The sequence below is a fragment of the Chaetura pelagica genome, unplaced genomic scaffold, assembly GCF_000747805.2.
Source record: "Chaetura pelagica isolate M959 unplaced genomic scaffold, ChaPel_1.0 scaffold138, whole genome shotgun sequence".
Taxonomy (NCBI): Eukaryota; Metazoa; Chordata; class Aves; order Apodiformes; family Apodidae; genus Chaetura; species Chaetura pelagica.
The window spans coordinates 4,423,208-4,446,863 of record NW_009954215.1 but is presented as its reverse complement, the minus strand read 5'-3'; the positions used below and the strand labels follow the sequence as shown (position 1 = coordinate 4,446,863).

At 35.8% G+C, this 23,656-nt stretch overlaps 1 protein-coding gene across 1 annotated transcript in view; it reads right to left on the bottom strand.

The window, feature by feature from the left end:
- Positions 1 to 23,656, bottom strand: part of TRRAP (transformation/transcription domain-associated protein) — an 89,484-nt gene that overhangs the window by 19,609 nt on the left and 46,219 nt on the right. Inside the window, exons 47-60 of the mRNA XM_010003260.1 lie at positions 20,645 to 20,766; positions 19,618 to 19,831; positions 18,584 to 18,763; positions 17,749 to 17,895; positions 16,889 to 17,008; positions 16,304 to 16,591; positions 15,289 to 15,426; positions 14,783 to 14,895; positions 14,144 to 14,279; positions 8,396 to 8,587; positions 5,145 to 5,340; positions 4,614 to 4,879; positions 3,858 to 3,958; positions 882 to 1,083 (exon numbers count right to left, since the gene is read on the bottom strand). Of these exons, the coding sequence (XP_010001562.1) occupies positions 882 to 1,083; positions 3,858 to 3,958; positions 4,614 to 4,879; positions 5,145 to 5,340; positions 8,396 to 8,587; positions 14,144 to 14,279; positions 14,783 to 14,895; positions 15,289 to 15,426; positions 16,304 to 16,591; positions 16,889 to 17,008; positions 17,749 to 17,895; positions 18,584 to 18,763; positions 19,618 to 19,831; positions 20,645 to 20,766 (2,415 nt within the window). The remainder of the gene's footprint in view (positions 1 to 881; positions 1,084 to 3,857; positions 3,959 to 4,613; positions 4,880 to 5,144; positions 5,341 to 8,395; positions 8,588 to 14,143; positions 14,280 to 14,782; positions 14,896 to 15,288; positions 15,427 to 16,303; positions 16,592 to 16,888; positions 17,009 to 17,748; positions 17,896 to 18,583; positions 18,764 to 19,617; positions 19,832 to 20,644; positions 20,767 to 23,656) is intronic.

The window sequence follows — 23,656 nt, the reverse complement described above, 5'->3', positions numbered from 1 at the left end:
GCTATGAAACAAGACATTAAAAAAAGCCAGTGAACCTAACTGCATTCCACAAATTCTTCCAGGTTTTTGACTGGGGTGGTGGGTGAAAAATGAGGCATGTTTATAGAACCTAAAATACATTATTCAGATAAATTAACTTTGAAGAGAGAGCTTCAGTAATTCTTGGGGTGTTTTAAATTATTTTAACTGTCCACCCCTAATGATACGTTTCTTCTGCAATTCAATTTAAATGCAAATATATTAAGTACTGACTAAAAATCACTAAGTTACACAACCAGACAGGGAGAATAATAAACTTCAGTGTGCTACGGAGACCACTTTTAATCTAAATAAATATTATCTGTATTTGTTCCGTGTTCAAAACAGATTGTCTTCCAGAGTCTGCTATCATTTTCTATATTTTCTTCATGAGAGAGATTAAAGTAAATAGCTCCAAACTGAGAGGCAGATCACTGAAAGAACTTCATCTGAAATTGTTGAGTTAGAGCAAAAAAATTAGAGAAAAAGTCTATATGGAATAAAATGCAATTCTGAGGTAAAAGCTAATGAGTTATCAAAAGTAACTATAAACATCAAATTATGGGTTTTTTTCAGAGCAACAAAGGATGCTTTTCTGCAGATATTTCACCATATTATAAGTTGGAAAAGCTGAATTTAGAGGTTCCACACCTTAAAAAATACACCCCAGCTATGCCAATGAAGCAGAAAATCCCATGAGTTACACACAACGACCCACCAGCAGACTTTCAGCCTATATTAAAGCTTTCCATCAGTAACTGAATATGTCTCCAATTGCAGAAATTTGGGCACTGAACATAATCCCCCCCCCCCATTTCTGAAGGCATGGAGCTCCAATTCTGTTTTAAACACCCAGCTCTTACCTTTGCTAAGTATTTCCTCGATTTGCTCTCATTCTGATGCCTACATGCGTGCAGGTAGCAAGTAATGGCAGACACACCCAGGTGAAGCTGCCGTTCTTTCACAAAGATATTCTCCAGATAATCACCCCACATTGCCCATGCTTTCACCAGCACATCATGCATTTGCACAGCTGCAGAAAAAGCTTTGTTTGCTTCTTCAGATCTGCATTGTGACAAATGAGAACATTAGTCTTACACTAACACGATGTTACCAAACTCTTTAGGAGTCAAGATTTCTCACAGTGTGCTTTGTTTTCTTAATACCCAATCATATCTTTCCATTAAGTTCTTTAGTAAAGTCTCGTGTTTTGCATTCACTTTCCTTAAAGTTCAGCACCTATGAAAGTAAATACTTCGTAAGGGAAACAATGATGTAAGGGTCTAAGATCTACAGACACTCCATGGAAAAAACTAAAAACTTCCAATGCATTGCAACTGCCACTCAAGGAAGAAAGTATGATACTGGGAGAAAGAAGAACAAATGACAACAAAACAACAGCAGAAGCAAATGCAATAAAAAGTGATTCTCTGCTGAGGAAAGAAGGAGGAGAGGGGAAAAAAAAAAAAAGGTAAAAAAAATAGTACAAAAAAGCAATATTGGGAAGATGTGATATTAGGTATCTTTTGCAGGACTGCATTTTACTTAACTCTTCTCTCACCAAAGTCATGAAAAAAATGTACAATCAACATTAACTGGAAAAAGTCAGCTCCTCATCCCCACAGCTTTCAAGTTTATTTTTTCAACAGGAAAAGTGAAGGAATATGAAGGTTAATCACACAGTTCTTGGTAACTAAATGATTGTTTCATACTTCTGAAGTCTTCTCTAGGTTTCCTCAAGTGTTCCCACCTCAAGATTTGGCATGATTCATCCCAATATATACACAGCTCTCAAACTTATGTCACTTTTCAGGCATAAAGGATGAAAAAACACACATAGCATTACTGAAAATAAGAAACTTTTAAAGCATACTAAGATCCTTTATTTCTAGAAACTTTTTAACTTCTCCCTTACAGAACAAGCTTTCAAATAAACTGTACAAGATTAGAAAATTAATTGACTAATTTTTCAAAATGAACAGCAAAGTATTTTTTATTTTAAAATATTACCTTGAAGGATTATAGTGATGAACTAAAATGACTAGCTATTGAGGCTAAACTATAAAAAGGAAACTAAAATTGTCTGTCAAAGTATGTATTAGTTTCTAGATCATATGAATATGTTACTTGCTTTCAGGGGGTTTCTGCACCCTAGATGGAGGATTTGAAGTGAACTACCACAGCAACACAGTTGACTTTTTGTCACTACTTTCCCTTTATAAAAAGGGAACTTCTCAGTTCAGTTTGTTTCTTTTCTCCTTCTTACAATCCATCATTCTTGACGCTCGAGATGACTTTTAAAAATGGTTTCTATCACCTTGCTCAGCAAATGGGCAGCACAGGGAGATGCAAGTGCAGAGGTGACCTTTAACTTCCAGTTCAGTTGGCACATAGATAATTAGCAGTCACACATGCTCAGGTTCAACACTGTCATTGCTCCTGACTGCAACCTTCCCCAATTCCTGACCTCAGCTGTGGTGCTAAAAAAATGCCTGTATGCTTTTTGGTAAGATTAAGAAATTGTAAGTGTATTAGAACCAGGTTTTAAACAGAAACCTTTATCCCTTCGACCTTGAAACAACAAATAGAGACAGTCTAGCTGCCCTTCACTGTATCTGCATGAATTAAAAAAAAAAAAAAAAATTAAAAAAAAGGGTGGGGGAAGGCAGACTTTCTTCTCTTTATGCCCCACCTGAAACTAAGCTCGTTTATGGCCATAAGAAAAAGCCCACTGCATTTTCCAAAGTAATTACATTCTGTCTATTTCAGATTCTCTCTGATATTCACAGAAGATATTAGTCATTTCCTGACTAAAACTGCTATATAAGGTTGCAGAATAAAGCTTGCAACCTGATGGATTTCATTCTGTAAGTGTCCACAATGTAGTAGTAATGAAATTATTCCACTTGTATGTAACATGGAGCAATACTGCCACTAAATACCATGCATACTGCAAGTTGTTGAAATCTTTGGCATCACCACACAAAATCAGACTGCTGAGATATTTGTTTATTGAATTAAGGAGAGATTTTCCTCAAAATACTAAGATGCCTGTCAGCATAAAGCAAAAATATTAAAAAGTAGTTGTGTGAAAGAAAGGTTTGTACCTAGGTGTTTAATTGCTGCAATGCAAGATGTCTCCAACACACCCCACATTAATCTTTTCAATTAAACTATCTGAAATGAAGGTTGCATTTCCACATTGCGTGACACGTCAGATTTGTCTAAGCACCCTGACCTTTGCCATCACACCTTTTCCTATGCCTTGACTAGTTGCAGCTATTAATGAGACATACACAATGAAAAATGAAACAGAAATAAGAGAAACAAAGAGGTAGGCTAATTTTGTTTAAGTAGCTATAAGCTTATAGACCACATTTATTTTTTTCTTACATTTTATATGTGATATTTACAATAAAAACATAATTAAAGAAGCCAGTTACACTAAGACACCTACTAGACACTAGTTTGTCTAATTAAGTGCTCACAGAACCAGGGGAGGAAAAATTATCCTAAGCTGCAATGCTTTGGACAAACCTACTCCCCCTGACTCTTCCCATCTCACCCTTTGAAATATAAAACTTTTTGTAAAAGAACTGGTGCAATGTTTGCTTTAATTAGTTCTTTCCTGCAATGCTTAGCAATATGACCAACCATTACATCTTCCAAAGGTTCCAAAGAAACTCTCATGTACACTTTTACTTTCCTACACAATTGTGACAAATTTTAGGTTGGTATAAACATATAGAACAACTTTGCTGCTCAACTACTGTGCTGAAATCCCTCAGCTGCATTTTTCTCAGATGTGTGCTAGTGCCTCTTCCAGCCAACATACTTACTTGTTAATCTGTGCCAAGAACATTCCCTTCAATGCATAAAACTCAGCAGTCATCTCCTTGGTGAAGTACTTCAGATTCGTTGATTCAATAACTTCAAGACCCTGTTAAAGAAGCCTTAGTGAGAAAAGCCTTCTAAAATTGAAGGATCAATTAAAATGAAAGTGTGATAAGAAAACAGCCAAAATATTCTCGTGAAATTTAAAGAGCACCATTTTCTAGTATTTAATTTACATATTTTTAAAATCTGGACTGATACTATAGACAACATTCATCAGGTGACAGGTTAACTTTTCTACTTTGCTTTTTAATTTTATTATTATTTATGCTACATTCCACTATTATAATGTTTCAGTTTGCTGACCTTATAATCATGTCAGTGGGCTTTGCCTATAATCACATTTTTTTCCTTTCCACACACACAATTTCACTTCAGTATGTCTGTACCCATCACTCCTGACTCAGACTGAAAACTGACCTAGTCAGCCTTGCAATAGTGGCATTTCTTCCTGTTGCAAATAATATTATTTTCAAAGTACCTTTTTTATTCAGCTAATTTTTAATATATTCCCAGCACTTGCTTCAAAGAAGACAACAATTGCTTTTGACTATTAGCATTACTTAAACCAACACTCTGCATGGTGTAACATTGCCAACAGAATTCCGACCCTGTTCCACATACAGGCGGCTCATTTAAACCTGATGGCCCTTGTAATCCTCCAAGGTCCAACAACAACTTCAGAGAAAAAGCTACTGTACCTGCATGCATTCATTTTTGCCCATGACTCCAGCCAGCTGAAGGTAACATTTAACTTGCTGGCGAATCTTCTGGAAGCAGTCCACAATGGGCACAGTTGGAATGGTGTGGATGCGGCTCAGTATATCCAGAGCTACATTGACCAGCCCTTGTTTTCGAGCTATCTTTCCATACTGGATAATTGCTGATGCAGAAGCATGAACTCCCAACATGGCATTATTGGAACTAGGATCATGCTGAGAACTATTTTCATATGCAGTTACAATAGCTAGAAATAAAGCATGAAACAGTTGTCATTATAAATGAAATTATACATGTAGCTGTACCTTACACAGCAATACATATGAAATGACTTGAGATAATGAAACACTCAAATGAAACCGAACAAGAACAAACACTTGTCGAAACAACATTCCTGTAGTTTAAAAACAAAATAAAACATTAAAAAAAACCCACAAAAAAATAACTTATTTCAAACAATGTGTTGTTTGAAAAATTACATGATGAATGCATGCTGGACCAGGCAGTTTTACCCTGGTAATGATGCTGTCTCCACATGAAAATGCTGCTCCAATGGGATAAATCATCTGACACAATAGGTAACCTGTTCCTCCAAGTCTTTACAACAGTCTTCATATCATGTAAGCTGTTGTTTCTCCCCAGATTAGTTGGTTGCAATCCTGCATTTATTTGGGCTGCTTCTTGAAGTTCAATTATTTGCTGTGCTGCCTGGAAAACAGTATCATAAAGGATGGTATGAAAACTGGTCAATTTCTTTGTTAGAAAAGGATCTCTATGAATGATGCCACCTTTAAATGATCAAGTAAAGATGAAACTACTTATGTAGTTTTAAGGATCTATTAGTTGCATAAATGATCTTTGATCAATCTAATCACTAAGAAAACAGCAAAAAAAATCCATGAGATTTATTCAACACTTCAGTCACTGACTGAAATATTGAATTCATCCACTGAATCACCTGCACAAAATTCATACCTATGGGTTGCGACTTAATAAACAATTATTATTTTTAATAAATAAGGGTGCAATAAAGTACTTTCTAACATTCTTGCTAAAGGTCCATGTCTAACTTCAGGCTCCCCTTTTTTCCAGGGACGCAGAATAAGTAGCAAGCAGTTTATTTCATGCAAAACATTATTCTGACAAAAATATTATTCTGACAAAACCTAAATGCCCTAATGTCATTTGGTTGCAAAAAGAAATTACTGATCTCTGCTTAACGTGTTCTTCCTTTAATATTATACATTTCCCTGCTAGGTTTAACATTGGGCAACTATGACATGTCTTTCCTTCATATATTAGGACAAAAATATTCTCAGCCTTTCTTTTATTTTGAACTGCAAATGCTTTGACAAACTATCCCTCACATGGCAGTGTCTCACTTTCAAGAACCATATTTTTCTTAAAAACAAACAAGCGAAAAACAAAACCCACATACAAAAACCACAAAAAGCCCCACCCCACGCAACAAAGCAAGGACAGTTCACCAGAATCTGCACACTCTCTTCAACCCCACCCTTTTCCCCACGCACAAGTAAATACAACTACAGGTTAGAATGACCTTCTGGCATACAGGTTTAAACTTAGTACAACAACAACCCTAAAGAAAACAACAACCCTAAAGAAAAGCACAAGTAAACATATATACACAGTGTGCTGAATACAGGGATCAAAAAAACCCAACAAAACAAACCCCCAATCAGAACTTTTGATAATTAAAACCCAAAAATTTTAATAGAACTTAGTATAAAACCCCTGGTCATGATCTAACTTCTTGGTAGACACCTGAATGTACAGACATGCACCTGAAGGTGTCATTTAAGACATTCTGCAAAGACCTTACCTTTGAGAAGTTACTCTAGTTTAGAATGTTTTTTCACTGACATCTACAATCCTCAAATTAATAAGAGGAAGAATCAGGAGATGGCAGTAGTCTCAAATCTACTAAAGGCTGCAGACATTTTAGTAAAATTTCAACAACCTGAAAGCCCACAAATTTTAATGGACTTTAATTACCTGTAGTACAATAAAACCAATGTAGTGCTCTCTAAGATCCTACTTGGCAGATAACAGTTGTATTAATTGTTAATCAACTCAATAAGATAACTGTTTGGCTAAAAAAGTCAGTCCAAACTTGCAGAGTGAAATCTCTTGGAAACAAAAAAATTAACCAACGTAATATTTTCCTACAATCACCTCCGTATCAGCTCTCACAATAGCTTAACCTTCAGACTACACTCATTCAACACATAAATTCAATTTTCTCACAGGTATTTAATCACATACTATCTGATATTAAAAAAAGTAATTACTGCAGTGCAAACTCATGGCTGCATTTGTACCTCTGTCAGTCATTCACTATTTTATCATTTCTTCATGAGGGATATATACATATTAGATTACTTTAAGGGCTTGTTTTAATTGATATCTGAAAGCATTTAAATACTTCATTTAGCAACACTAATCCCTTCATGTTGCAGATATTGCCATTCTTAGGGGACAAAAAATGAAATATCCATGAAAATTTAGTGAAAGGAAATTAATTTCATCAAGAAGCCTTGTAGTAGTATTGTGTCAGCTCAGACAAATGAAGCATTATACCTTGACAGATTCCTTTCAACATGGAGAAAACTTCCATATTCATTTAACCTGAATTATAAAAATTTGAGGCATGGGCTGTTGTGTAAGCTCTACCCCCAAGTAGAGTCATTCTAGAAGAGGTCCCTTAGACCATGCAGATTCAGTTACTTTATCTAGTTTAATCACACCGGGCATAACACACAGGACTTGAAGATCTTAAAGATCTTTTCTAATCAAAATGACTCAATGAAATGAGTGAGCTAGAGAGCTAATAAAGCTGAAGAGCAATGCATGAAGCTTTGAGGTACATGTTAGTTTGTCTAATAAAATCTACTCTCCTTTTCAGCAGAATGTGTATCTAATTAACTCCCTGTCCAATGGGAAGTATCATATACTAGAAGACTAGATTCCTTCCTACTTCCCTTCCTTGATGCAAATCAGAACATTTAACAATATAATGTAGAAACGACAAAGAAGAGGTAAGGTTCACATTGGCCAGAACCTACAGCACTTTTCCTTGAGGTAGCAATGCTCACCCGAACAGTCCTTCACTAACAACAGACTACAACAGTTTTTGGCTCCTTGACCTTAATGCTTAAGCCTCAGGGATGTTCAGTACTTGCTCAGCTTGTTCAGAACACTGCTCCTCAATGACACACCAACATTTCTAAATACACTTGTGCCTTATCAGGCATTAACAGCTCACAGAGATTTAAAAAACAATATAAAGATGATATTTATATATGAGTCCAGTACAGCTGACAAAATTCCAGAATGCATTTAGCATGTTTAACTGAAAAGAACACTTAGGAGGTTATTTCAACATTTCTGCAAGCAATATAATGCAATAATATACCATCCAAAATGGACCTCACTTCAAAACTCACTAAGCGTTCAAGACCTTGAAGCACTGCAGTGCATTATGCATTAGCCCAAAACAAAAGGTGAGCTATCTGATCAATTTTTAAATAGCTACCTCTGTAGGCCACAAAAAGAATGGATTCAGGTAAACTATAAAAACTCTAAAAGGAATTGAAATGCACATCCTGCAAGTTCTGACAAAAAAACACCATTATGAAAAACCCATCAGTACTATAAAGTAAAATCTTGTATGCTCACCGTCACTAAAAGTCCTGAAACTCTACTGGAAAATAACTGGCAATAAAAAACTTTTCATTCTTACCTGGAGAAGGGGAGTATGAACATGTGAGACCACATGGGGAAGCCTTCTCCACTCTCGAATAGCCAGACTACTGGCCATCTCCACCAGACGCTCGATGAAGTTCAGCTGCTGCTCCTCTGGGTGGCAGATGGCCAAGTATCCTCGGTACATATTCACCTTCCATGCCATCTCCTTGGGACAACTCAACTCCACCTGGCAATGAAATTGAAAAATGTCTAGTAAAGACTGGTCAGACTCAACTGCAGACTTTGTACAATTATTTTTCAAAACCCTTCTTCCACAAACACTCAGTATTATTTTGTTATAAAAGCTAGCTCAATTTGTAAAGATATAGGACCAAAAAAAATTATCAAAATTCCTGTCATTAAAGGGGTTTCAGCCCTCAAAGTCATTGGCAAGGGCAGGCTAGCAAATAAATTGTAAATCTGGCACAAGAGTAGAAGTGCCTGCATACAACCTGCTGTTGGGGTATTTTTATACTGACAGCTGAGGTGTAGCTCAGAGCCAGCTGAGCCAGCTGAAAGCAGTCTTGCAACAGGAGCACCAAGCTTGCTGCAAACCAATTAATTCACCCTGTACAAAGACAAAAGATGCTTCTCAGCAGATAATGCATCCTACCTTTGAGCTGCTTCAGGGGCTCCAGAACAAGTAATGTCAAGTTTTCACTTAAAAGGATCCCATCTCTGTGTGGCAGCACATTGTGCCAGCATCATCCCTCCCTAACCACCTGCTCTAGGACATTACTGAGTTTATGAGAACAAACAGTTAATCATTTTATGTCATTTACAACTAACCTCCCCATTTGTGTCAAAGTAATTTCTACATACAGCTGCAAAGTCAGATCATTGTGCTAAAAACACTTAAAAATAATTTAAAATAATTTCCTTAAAATTTTGGAACAGTAGAAATCAGGCAACTCAAACCAGCAAAGTACTTGAATTGCCAAGCAACTAAATTCTGTGAGCATTTTACGATAAACTTGCAGTTAACCAATGCTCACTAACTGACACTTCAGGCCTTAAATCTAGAATTTTTTTACTTCCCTTTCTTCCACATTACATCAAACCCTTTTCAAACTTATATGCAACACAGAAATCCCTCTGCATTATCTCCTTGTTGATACGCTGTATCTTACCATTACAATTGTTATTTCTGTTATCCTCAACTGACTTTTATACCTGAGCCAGCAAAGAGAAACTGCCAGGTAGAAACCTTACACTTACACAGTGCAAATAATCTCCTTCTTTATTACATTATCTACTGGATCATTAAACACAATGGCAATGTGAGCAAATGGAAATGAGTCTTGGGTCCTATCAAAGGCTACTTGCTATTTTAATAGCTCAGCCTTCTTTAATAGCTCAATAGGTAGACTATTAAAAATGTTACACCAAAATTTACAAAACCTGATGCATATTTGCCATCTTTTCTGACCTCTCTTGTGAGTAAACCATAGAACTTAATAAAAAAACAGCCACATTAAAGAATATCAATAAAATTGGAGCAGCGAGTACAGCCGCACAGAATCAATTATTCTTTCATATCCTAATATTTATGCAAACATGTCCTGACACTTTTACAAGAATCTGAGTAGAGCCACAAAAGCTCCATTTATGGCTTCAGCAGCATCTTCTCCTTAGTCGTTTGGTAAATGTCTCATTACTACAAATATCTCATTTAATATAAATGCAGCTAAAGCATATCAGCAGTTACTCGTGGTTGCCACTTCTACTCAACTCGTAAATCTCCAAAACCAGAACCTGTCACATATGATCTATTTCATCCTGTTCACACTCAAAATTTATAACACACCGTACAATACAGTTCTTACTTCAGGCTTTTAAGGTTTCTCAAAAAATGTTATTTCTATTCTAAGCCACTGAAGTTGCATATTTAATTAGGACACAAAATACCAAATTTTATAGGAACAAAGTTAATTAAAATGTAATATAATCTATAAGATCATTTCTATAGCATAAGGAGCTTGCTACTGACAGATTTGGCTTCACATTGGCTGATTAATAAAATCCATTTTTAGAGATACCTACTTAATTTTAACCCATGGTATTACAAATATTGAAAAATTCTATTTCAACTGTTGCAACAGTTGGGCACTCTTAATTTAGGTTCCATCAAAAGACTCTAAAATTAATTAAACAACTTTTACTGTTTACAAAATCTAGCCTTTAAAGCACAACATACTGATTGCATCCACGTATTTTCCCTTCTGACATAATAAAATACTACAGAAGAATACACATACTCCAATTTAAAAATGCAATATTCAGTCTGATTTTGATGAAAGTAAGAGAGACATAAAACTCAGCACACTTCTTATGTGAAGCTAAGCTGTCAGAATGAAGCAGGCTCTTAGGATATTCTGTAAACAGGAACTTAATCTTGCAAGATATTAGAATTAAAGGATGCTCAGCATTTTTCATAATTCATCTTTTATAAATATTATTAACCTAGACAGTCAACTGACAATTTGACATGCAATAACTGGTAGGTATTGGTTTAAAACTTAACAGCACTAATGAAACCATAAACCCCAATTAAGTGAGGGACTAATTCTCTCTCTCTGCAGCATGAAAAAAATACTGCCTAAGGCTCTGCTCAGAGCTCAGTGAAATTGCATTATAAATAAGCAATTCATCTCTTCATTCCAAATTCTGGCATCTTTAGCAGAGTAATTCCAATAATGTCACACTGTATAGCAACAGTGCTATGAAGATCAGCAAGCTCCTCTCATCTCCTCTTGTGATTTAATGCAGTATTCTCACCTTTCAGATTTCAGTTTTACATCTGGTTTATGTTTCTGCATTAAGTAATCACACATGAACAACTCTACCTACCACAAAAAGAGGGTGTATTTCCTTAAAATTTAAAAAAATATTTTTTTCGAAGCTTTTATGTGGAATGACTTTTTAACAGAAGTTAAAAAAAACAAAAAAAAAAACAAAACAAAAAACAACAGGCAAATCTGGTGATGACTCCAATACAGAAGAATTCTGGCATTTGTCCCAAGAAGTCCGAGATGGGTGTATAACCTGACATTCTAGAGCAACCTCAAGAATAATAAACACCAGCTTATTCACATGGGATGGTTCTTAATACAGTTGGGAAGAAAGATGCCTAAGAGAGGATAAGGAAAAAGTTACCTAAAAATACCTAAAAATGTATTTTTTCTTGCACATGGAAGAATTCATCAAACTTTCCTCTCACATAAAAAGATCTATCTATTTATTTTCTGTTGCTCCTTTTCCAAAAGGGCATGGACATTTTCAGCATGTTTCCCTAGCCATTTAAACCCCATTCACATTAAAAAAAAATAATTATGAACACTCAGAAAGAAAAAAGATCTTTCAAACTGTTATTTTCTGCATGTGCTCTGCCCCCTGCCTTTAAACTGTTCTGTAACAGCACAAACTTGATGAAGCATTTATTCATCAAGCACATGGACAGCACAGAATACAGAGTCTCATGAGTGAAACCCAGGAAAGGACAAAGGGAAGGTTAAATGTTTTACAAGTGCTTGTTATTGAACAAAATTAATTACAAGCAGAACACAATAATGAACTCCATAATGAATCAGGAAGGTCAATAGCAGGAAAATACAAACAATACATATTATCCATTACCAAATGAAGATGGTAACTCCCTCACTTCCCATACACAAGTTCCTTAGTTTCTAAAATATTGTGCTGCTTCCTAACCCAACATATAAAAGGCAGGGCACATCTATGATACTTCAGATGAAGAACATGTTCAGAAAGGGTGTGGCATCTCAATTCTTAGAGATTGTAAAACTCTACTGGACAAGGCAACCTGATCTACTTGGGCTCTGCTCTGAATGGAGCATTGGACCAGATGAATTCCGGAAGTCCCTTCCAGCTCACATTATTTTATGGTTCCATAAACTACACATTAAACTATAAAAGTATAATCACCAATGCATTAAGCTTCTGAGGAAAACTTGGAACACCAGAAAATTCCAAACTCAGGTTTTCTGATTCCACAGAAAATCAAGTAAGGAACTTCCATGGAACAACTACCAGCAGTGCTGCCTCAAAGTCTCAGCACTATTATAAATCTGTTGCAGAATCAAAGTATTTTTTCCCTCTAGAAGTCTCCTGTCCCTTTCTGTAATCCTGGTGATCCTTGTTCATGTCCAACCCCCATCTCTCTCCTTATCAGTCAATTCGAACTGTCTCCTGCACAGTCAGTCTCTTTGATGCACCCTGCAATATTTAATTCAATGCCTGTCTCCCCTCTGCTGGTTTTACCAAGTCCTTCACACTTTGCAAACAAAAGCACTTTCTTCAACATCTTGCTGCAGTCTATTTACCCAGTTATCCCTGTCACTCCTAGTCAAACCTGTTCTCCTCCAGCCTCCCCCCTCTTTGCTTCCCAATCTCAGGGTCACTGCCTGAGGTTCATTACCTGGTTTTCTTCCCTCTCATCTCTTGTTAGGTCTCCACTTCCCAGTGTTGACCACATTGGCTCAAACCTCTGGTGCTCTCAAGATATTTTAAAGTTGTATGCAATGGATACATTGTAAAATCAAATTAGTCTTATTTTAAATAGAACTAAAGCAGACTCAGAGTGAGAATGAAGTTAGAAATCTAGCAGTTAATTTACATTAATGAACTATTTGAATACTTCAGAAGAAAGCAAAAGGAAAGAGATACAGGAAGCAACCCCCAGAGAGTACAGCAGAACATTGAAAGAAAAACAAACCTTCTATTATGCCTCCACTAAGCAAAGCTGAAGAATCTAAGAAACTACAAAATCAGCATGTCCCAAGTAAGTAATCCCAATACATTTCCCACCACATATAAACAACTTCAAATTTGTCACTGTCTTCATTAAAACAGTAACTACTGGTAAAATCTGCAGTGTACACCATCCTCACCAACACATCAGCACTGACACTGAGATTCCATGCATTGCTGTTTCAGAGATTTTTTAACAAGGATCCTGGAACACAGCCTTACAAATATTCCTCAGAAATGCTAAGGTATTTAATGTAAACCAAAATTATCTGGCAAGTCCCTGACCCTCATTTTTTGGGCATAGCTTAATCCCTCTACACGTGCAGTGGAAATGAACAGAATAAATTGTGTTTAGCAGTTTTAAGTTTGGACAGGAGAGGCTGAGGATGCTTTGGCTTTGCCTTTCAAGTGTTGGAACAAACAAAAAGAACAGAGGCAATTTTACCCTTTTACACCTGGAAACACAGTGACATTGCACACAGACAGGGAAATGGTTATAGATTTACATGCTTTATTCCCTTTCACAAAAGGAACATTTGTTCCTGCAAAGGTGTAAAATGCAAAAAAATGCTCCCTCCCCCCAATATGGTATTATATTAAATAACAGCATGTACTTGCCAAGGGTCCCATTTTAAGTTTCTGCACATATCCCTGCTGGCACACACTACTATAGCAAGTATTTGTTCCTTTTTAATTGCTTGGTACCATGTACCATGTCTTTCACTTGTCCTGGCTAAATTTCTTCATTTCTTACATAGTACAGCTTTATAAACAGATAGAAAAGAGAACTAACTTTGTTGAAAATATATGCTTCAATTGCCAAAACACCCAGCTGTGTGCTGGGACATCACAGAAAACTCCCAAAGAGCAGTTCACTGTGTCTGTGAAATGAACTGTGATGCTAACTTATTAGAAATGTAATCCATAAAATGAACAAAGAAACTAAACATCAGCATAAAAAGCCCTCACTCACCTGCACCAGAGCCTCCTTCATAGCAGTCCAGTTTGAGACCCTCCATGCACATTCCAGTACTAAGTAAGGATTGATATGACCTTTTGACTGGCCATATTCTGTCAACGGTTCCCACTGGTTCAATTCTTTTGAGCAACTAAGAAAATCAAAACCATTGTCAATTTGGTTACCAAAAGCAAAAAAAAAGTCAATAGAAGTGACTAGAAATGCTCTGTATTGGAATATTATCTGCATATTTGTTCATTAACAGTTTTGCAAGCACAGAAAAAGTTATATCCAGATGGGAAGTTTTGTTTAGTTTTGCTTTTTATTACTAGTTATAATACAGAAACTTGTGAATAGGGAAGAGCTGCATTTTGTGTCTCCCAGAACAACCATTTCAAACGGGAAAAACAAATTTTAGGTCTAGTGTGTTTCCACCAACAGCAAATTATATTTTTACAGCACTTCAGGCGTATCACTTCTGCGGGTCTGTTAAGGGAATAAAGAATAGTGCTTTTTATTCCCTTAAGTTTCCCTTGTATTTGAGCTAAGTTCTAAGCTAAGTTTAGTTTCCTAACTAATGCTTTAAACCAGCAGGGTATTTTACTTCTATTACGGAGTAAAAATACTTGTTCTACATCAGCTTTAAAATCTTACCGAATCCAATGGTCTTCCCAGAGCTGATACTCAGGGAAGATGGAAGGGGAGGCGTTGTTCCGTTCATGCTCCTTTTTAGCCTTTTCCATTGCTTTTTCATAAGTTTCTTGTGCCTAAATGAAATTAAAACCATTTTATTTTTTCCATCTGCTATACACACATTCATTCAATATTATTTTCTTTTTTTTAAAAAAGTGGTAAGAAAACTTTTCCAAACTCAAAGTTAAAAAAAAAAACAAGGTGAAGTATTTTAACTCATTCCTGATCATAGTCATTATTTGGCAGCTTTCCAAATATAATGAAAAGCTGATGAATGTGCTCAAATATCTCACCTTACCTAGATATTGCTTGGCCTTAAACTATGAATTTAGTCAGTAGAAAAGCTGTTACATTTTCTATTTTAGAAGACTATAGTTGTTTATTAATATTTATCATATTTTCTTGCTGACCATAATATTCCTCCTGACAGCAGAACAACTCAAACTGTTTCCAATGTCAAGATATACCTGTTCAAAAAAGCCATGCTGTTCATAGGCAATAGCTGTTGCTGTCTCTGGGAATTTACAGCGTTTCTGCCATAGTCCAGCCCACATATCCTCTTCTTGTAACAAAGAGTAGAGCTCAGCAAGGGAATCCAGTATCTCCTAAAATGTTAAGCACACATATTTCTCCACAGTCAAGCTGTGTATATATCAGATGATCTCATATATCAGATCAAATCATAGAAAACACAACTGTTTAACAAAGCAACAACTGGCTCTTTAACGTAAACAGGATCTGTAACATTTTGCTTCCTCAGCTGACCACAAAGTGCCAAGGCAGATCACAGCTACCTGACAGGGATTTCTTCACTGAATTAAAAAAAAAAAAAAAAAATAGACACTACTTCAACAAGTTTTAAAATACAAAGATTCAGAAATGACTGCTCCTTTGTACTCAGCACTGGTGAGGCCATACCTCAAGTACTGTGTTCAGTTTTGGGCCTCTCACTACAAGAAGCACATTGAGGTACTGGAGCATGTCCAGAGAGCAATGAAGCTGGTGACGGGTCTGGAGCACAAACTCACAAGGGGTGGCTGAGTGAACTGGGGATGTTGAGCCTGGAGAAAAAGAGGCTGAGGGGAGACCTTAAGTCTCTCTACAACTCCCTGAAAGGAGGCTGGAGCGAGCTGGGAGTTGTCTCTCTGCCCTGTTAACAAGTGGTAGAATGAGAGGAAACAGCCTCACGTTGTCCCAGGGGAGATTTAGATTGGATATTAGGAACAATTTCTTCCCTGAAAGGTTTATTAAGCAACAGGCTGATCAGGGAAATGGTTGAGTTTTCATCCCCAAAGGCGTTTAAACGATAGATGAGGTGCTTTGGGACATGGGTTAGTGGTGGACTTGGCAGTGTTAGGCTTATGGTTGGACTCAATCATCTTAAGGGTCTTTTCCAACCTGAATTATTATATTATTGTACTATATTATCACTGTGTTTCTCTCTTCACATTTTATAAAGTATTTCAATTAATAAAACACTACCTGTTGAGGAGGAGTTATGCTTTCCTGCTCATAAAATTCTGTTGTCTGTTTAGGCTTAATTTGTAGACTCAGTCCTTTTTCAAAGGCTTGATGTTCCAGCATCAGTGTAGAACGAAACCAGAGATTGTGAGTTTTTCCCAAATATTTCAGGACACAAGGTCTGATGGGAATGGGAGGAACACACTGTGACATTGCTTCCACAAAGCAGTTCAGTGCACTTGGCTGGCAATCTCGTTGTACTTGATGGCTACCACTGCATAAGAAAGGGCTTATTTCACCTGCTAGAGCCTAGAAGAAAAAAACATAATAGTTATTCATTCCTTCAGATTCTTAAATTGGATAATTTAGATTAAAAACCCTGTTAATATAGGGAACAATCACTTGATAGGTCTACTGCTCCTTGTAATTTGAAAGGCCCTATTTCTTTCAAAATATGTATTGATAGAGGTATATAGCATTCTCTAGTCACAAAGAATGGCAAACTTCTCAAAGCAAGTGAACAAGTCATTTATCACACAAATACATTTTCCTGAAACTGCAGTCATTTACAAAGAGGAATTTGTAAGTGAGGAGAGAGATTCTCACATGTTGTTGCCTGTCAGACAAGATTTTCCAAAGTCGTGAAAAAAGCTGTATCCAAGTCTTCTCTGCTAAAGGCGTAGAAATATGACATAACTGAACAAAGGCACTCAGCAATGCTCCAGTCTAGAAACAAAAGAGATGTATATAAATGGGAAAAATTCAAAACATACTATTGAACAGCAGTTAACATATGTTCAAAGTGTAATGCAAATGCCTTTTCCAATGAACATATAAAAAATGTTTCATTTAGCAATACAGACTACTGTAACGATAATTTAATCCTATTTTCATGTTGATAGAGACTCTGATTCATTACTGTAACTTTGATTTTTTTAAAAAAAGAAAGAAGGTAAAAGGAAAAAAGATGATGACTTGCATAATAAGAATTTTCAAGGTAAATGGATAGAGCTGTTACTACTCTGAGAATCATTTTAACATGGCTTTCATCTAAAATTATCTTAATATAAATTATTTAAAGACAAGATGCTGATACACTTTTTTGATCCCACACCTGGTCTTTACCATCAATGTTTTCTCAACTCAACAGTTAGAATACACTTACAGTGAAGCAGGATGACATTTAACTTTGTAGTATAGGGATACAGTAATGACCAGCAATTAAGTGAAGGCTTAAGAAGAGTATTTATCCTACACAAATAAGAAATCACATTCAGATTAGAAGAGACATCTCAAGAGATCTCTTGAGATAAGAATCATTAGCTAAAAAAAAGTAAATCAGAAGTATGAGGTAAAAAAACAGAGAAAAAAAAAAAAAAAAAGGGAAAATACCCCTCAAGTTTCAAGTTAGTTTGAAGATTTGAGTATTAAAAAGATCTCTCAGGAAACCAACAACCTGTACCAACCTTTACTTCTCGAAGAGAGTCAAGAAATTTGTCATGCCGGTTGGTCAACATGTGCAGCTGATTCCCAATGTCCTTCTCAGAAAGTTCCTTAGTTTTAGGCGTACTGGTCTGGTCTCCCGGAGCCAATTCTATGTCTATTTCAACATCCTAGACAGAAGTAAACAACTCAAAGCATGCAGATATTTTCTAAATACTTTTGCTTTTTCCCTTGAACCAATACAAAATATCACCCTGACCAAATTCTTTCAGGTCTCACTGTTTATTTTTGGTAGTTCTTTGGGTTTGGACACATAATTGGTATCATGCTTTAGTAAATAAATGGCTAAATGAGAAACTCATGCATGGTTAAACCACAGTCTCTTAAACACAAGATACACTGAACAATCTTTGCACATCATAGAATCATGGAACTATTCAGGTTGGAAAAGACCCTGGGATCACTGAGTCCAACCATCATCCCTACTCTACAAAGTTCTCCCCTACATCATATCTACCAACACCACATCCAAACGACCCTTCAACACATCCAGGGAGGGTGATTCAACCACCTCCCTGGGCAGCCTGTTCCAGTGTCTAGCCACTATTTCTGTGAATAAGTTTTTCCTAATGTCCAATCTAAACCTTCCCTGTTGCAGCTTGAAACAATTCCCTCTTGTTCTGTCACTGATTACCTGTGAGAAGAGACCAGCACCACCCTCTCTACAATGACCTCTCAGGTAGTTGTAGAGACTGATGAGGTCTCCCCTTCCAGACATTCCCCAAACTTATTTGATGAGAAACTAGGAAGAGCTGTATTCCATCCAGAGGTTTCTTTTTCTACAGTATTTTCTGTTACCTCTTCTTTGGATTCACTGTTTTCCCTTTCCCGAGGCTCCTGCTTGACGTGGGTCACCATAGCGAATGCTGCTCTGTCGTGACTGTCAGCAAGGTTGATCACGTTGGTGATAGAGGGAAGCATGGCTCCCTGGCAGCTTGTCCCAATTGTGGTATTTCTCTCACACACTGCCAACAGGAGCTAAGACATCAAAAACCAAGCAGAGCTTTTAAATAGATATTTTACTGAAGTATTTCACAGAAAATATCACTATGGTTTAGTATTTATTATCAAGATAAAAGTTGCAATAATATTTTTAAGGCCTATTTATCACTTTCACTCAATAAATACACTAATACATTTTCATCTTAATCTGATTACATTTTGTCACCATTCTCAAGTTAACTATAAGTATGATGTGACTATATTTTCAAGATTGTTTTTCAAGGCTTCCCTGAAAATGCTGAAGAAAGAGGGATCTTTTATGCCTAGATGCTGTATTTTGTATTTTTAAGGTGTATTTAGTGCATTCAATCAGCTAATTTATACAGAAACCCCTTTTACAATGGAAGTCTAAAAGAGGTTTGGTCCCATCTTGTTTTAAATAAACACACCAAAAATGCAATTTAATTTCACTGCTATCCCACCTAACAGTTGTCAGACCACCAAGGCAGACACTCTCGCCTTACCAGTTCTCATGAAATCATCTACTATATACAGCAACTCCCATACTTTCATAATCACCATCATTTATAAGAGATGCATTTTCTTAAGAAGTATTAATCTGGTCATTAAGCTTTTCGTAGAGAAAATAGATTTTAAAGGTTGATCTTAAAGCCTCTTTCAAAGCATCAGCATGTCATGGCTTAGACACTGGATTTATTTTTAAGCACCACTGGAAGTATCTGTGGCAGCAGACTTTGTATTTTTATGTTTGATACAGATAACACATACTACAAGACACACTGCACAATGCTTTTATGCACAGCCAAGATAAACGAGGAATATATTTCTCCAACTGTATTTGTATTTCCGATACAAATATTTTTCCCTACCTCAATGCACTGCTTTATCCAGAAATGATTTCCCATTGCTTCCCAGTTTTGAGAACAGGTCACATAGAGCAGACGCTCATAAACGCGACGTTTCATAGAATTGTCAAAGACCTCAAAAAATTTGGCTCGTATGAGTGGCTGGGCACAACGCAAACCTGAGAGAAAGGCTGGCTCCAGTTTAGCAGTAAGTTCACTACCAGAAAGATTCTCATCCCTAAAATGAAAAAGGTGAAATGACAGAGGCATTAGAATTAGATGCTTTCTAAGTTTTATATATAAAATACTAAAAACCAAAAGGGGTGACATTCTGCTGAAGCCCATGAGGTGTGACAGGCATCCAGCTGCAGCATTTTCAGAGAAACTACAAAGAAATATTGCTGCTTGTTAGAAAAATGCCCCAGAGCTATCCTAAAAACTCTTTCAGAATAAAATCTTATAATAATTGTGTAACGATTTCAGCTGCATCTGCACCTTGTTTGAAATGCTAAGTGGTATCAATTGATAAAAACTTCCAACCACCGTGTCCACAACAGGACTTTGCATAGTTAACCTCCTAATGGACCAGCAGCAAAGAGTAACTCAAAAGACTGTTAATCATCAGCACAAAGTTAAATACCTGGTATTTTTTGATAAGGCAAGTATTTCAATTATTTCATAGTGTTAGAAAACCTGACAGTCTAGCTAGTAACTCTCCTGAAAGTATAATTTTAAATATTCCAGCTGTCACCAGTGTGTAGAACACAACCAGCTACAAGGATGACCTGGTATCTTGGGAAAGTAAGAGGTTAGGGCAGAGCCAAAAATAAAATCCTTTCTAAGGAACTTCTATTTTCAATTTGCTTTTCATAAATACATACTGTGGTTTCAGTGAAATGAATTGATTTTGCAATTAAGAAAAAAAAAAAAATTAAGAAAAGAAATATCACTTAATTCAGACTTAAAAAGATGGATGGCATGTTATAAAGGTCATATATGGTACAAATTATGAGCCAATAAGCTGCAATAAATGATTAATTGCTATAATTACCTATAGACATAGTTAACAAGGTCTAAGAACTGGGCATTTAATTCAAGGTCTTCTGGAAAACGCTTTTCAATGTAAGTCATCATTTTCACTAGTAAAATGGACTTCTCCCGGAGAGTAGGTGTCTGTGTTAAAAGAAGACATGATTAATTTTGTCACTTCACCTTAAAAACATGCAGAGAACTGGCACATTCAAAGTACACCTCAGCCATCCTTTACATCAGTCTTTCACTTCTGAAGTCCTGAAAAATAGCTTGGTAGAAGGTCATAGTTCTTAAAATGAAATTAATTCAAGCGTTTATCCTTCTAATAAATGCTGGAGCATTTTCAAGTCATGACTAAAAAGACACTAAAGTTATTAAATTATTACAAAAATCTAATATATTTTTTAAAGTGTAGGTCCCTCTATACAGCACTGGATTGTCAAGCACTCAACAGAAAATATGGCCAATTGAGAAGGGTACAAAATATTATACTAATAACCCAATTTAAAATCAGCATTAGTCATTTTCTTCCTGAATAATCTCTGCAACCAAGTTAATGTGAAACATATTTTTTAATTTTTACTTTAAACAAGTTCTCAGCAAAGCAGGTTTTGAGATCAAACACCTAATATTAGCCAATAAAAATTAAGCATCTTTAATTCCAGTTACTTTCACAAAGGATGCACCTCATCAAGGTCATCTAAACATACCTAACAGATCCTCACAAACCTCACTGTCAAAAACTGATGAATTATAACACTGGCTTATAGTTATTTAGTATTTGAGAGGAATAATTATTTTATCTTCTCAATTTACCTGATTAGCTGCCATTGGGGAATTGTTTTTCACCCACTCTTCCACTATTTTTACCACTGCACGAAGAATTTTGGCATCAGTAGATTTTTCAATGAGAGATGTTAGAATAGCTTGTATAAAATTTTTCCTCATTTCCATGCTCATCACAGCCAGGCGAGTCTTGACAAGATCCAGGCTTAACATTACCAGTTCACTTGTACCTGCTATGGATGCAAGAAAAGGATTAGAATTGTGTTTACATCTATAAAATGCCTAATAAAGAAAACTTCAAGGGAGGATGCTGTAATTTTAAAAATAGCAACAGGAGTATCTGTTAGCTGGAAATATATCCTTAGAAATAATGTTTTCAGAATTACTATTTTCCATTCCTAAAGAACTAAGACAGACTCTTTCAGAAAAAAAACCAAAATCCATTCAAAATCCTTTCAGTTTCAGGTTTCATTTCAGTAAATCTTTGGTAAAAGGTATTACAGAACCCCAGTAATGAAAAACTACAATTAAGCTTGTGAAAGAAAGAAATACTATTCTGTTCTGTTAATTTCCTGACTGGCTTATCTGTCAAGTTTAATAGTTTTCCAATTTTTTCTCAGTGTTAATAAAGTTTCCAAGGTTCTCATTTACCTAATTAAAATATGGGCTGGGAATATAACAGCAGTAATTCTTCCAAAGTATTTTCTTCAGTAGCTTGTTAATTAATAAATTACAGTGCTTTTTACTAGCACTGTGAATTTTCTTCTGCAAGAACATCTGATTTTTTTCAATGACTCATGATCTAATTCTCTTGATTACAGACAGAATTGTGTAGACTTTAAAAGATGCTATTTCAAGATAAAAACAAAAGCATCAGCTCCAACAAGTTAATTTCACAAACAGTTGGTCTAACATTATCAAACAGGAAGGATTAAAAAAAAGGGAAAGCACAGAGAAATAAAAACAATTCAGCCCCTCTCCACTCAACACTATGAATTCTTGAAGAATTTCTGTATTTCTATATATGCTGTAAATCAACAAATATTCACTGAAATGCTTGAGTTGATACTGAAATTCATGTATTAAGCAGGTAACAAGAACTCAAAGTCCATTTTTATGCTTCAATACAACAATATTTTTCACTAATGCTGAAGTATTTTTCCATATGTAATAATGCAAAGAAAACTCTACAAAATCATTTAAATCCCTTTGAGGTGAAGATATTTTAATACTTTATAGCACTTCTAATCAGTGACATATACCTGTATTTGCTTCTGGTGTTCCTGCTGTAGCCTGTGGGTTTAAGTGTTCCCTGACCATCTTCTGCAGAGATCGCATAAAAACTGAAATCAATCTGTCAATGTAGCTGGGATTGTTACTGCATGCTGACTTCAGAATCATTAAAGTGCCTGTAGATAAAAAAAAAATACTTAAGGAAGTAAAACTTTGAACATGACCTAAGATCCAAGTTTTCAATGTGGATGTGCTATGAAAAAACACAGGGAAGTGTTCCAGTTGTATTTTGTCCTGCCGTGAAAGAAGCACGGGACAAGCCAAGCTACAAACATGGAAAATCTTGATAGATATGAAGAAAAGCTTCAGTCTCAATATTAGTCTTTAGTCTAAAAATTTATTTTTTCACTAATCAAAATATTTGAAAGCTCTGTATATAAGTGTGTGATGGAGGGCAAGCGGGAGAACAGGAAGACAGAGAACTGAGAGCAGATACTTTTCCAAGTCTTTTAAAAAAAATTATCTAAAAATATAGCTAATCAGAAAAAATTAAACTGCTTCTAATGTTGCACATTTATTTTAGTAGCAAAAAGTAGGAAAACTTACATGATCAGGCTTGGGTTTAAGAATTTAGAGTCATTAAAAAAAAAATTATACAATCTCAGTTTTCTGTTCTAGAAACTTTAGTTTCATAAATCAGTTACTATAGATCAAAAAAATTAACACTATCGAAACTGCTAACTTTGGCACAGTTTATGAATGCACAGGGCTTACAAGATCAGTCTCTTCAAATTTAACATAGTCATTAGCAACGCCTATACTAACATAAGCTTATTCATATACATGCAAACCAGTTTTAGCAATCTCTGTGCTTTAAAATACTTAACTCTTAAAAAAAAAAAAAAAAAGGACATACATCTGGTCAAACTCCATCCTCTAAAAAACCTACAGCTACCCTTTTCCTTACTACAATTTCATAATTCAGGAAAAGCCTACAACAATATTGATAGAA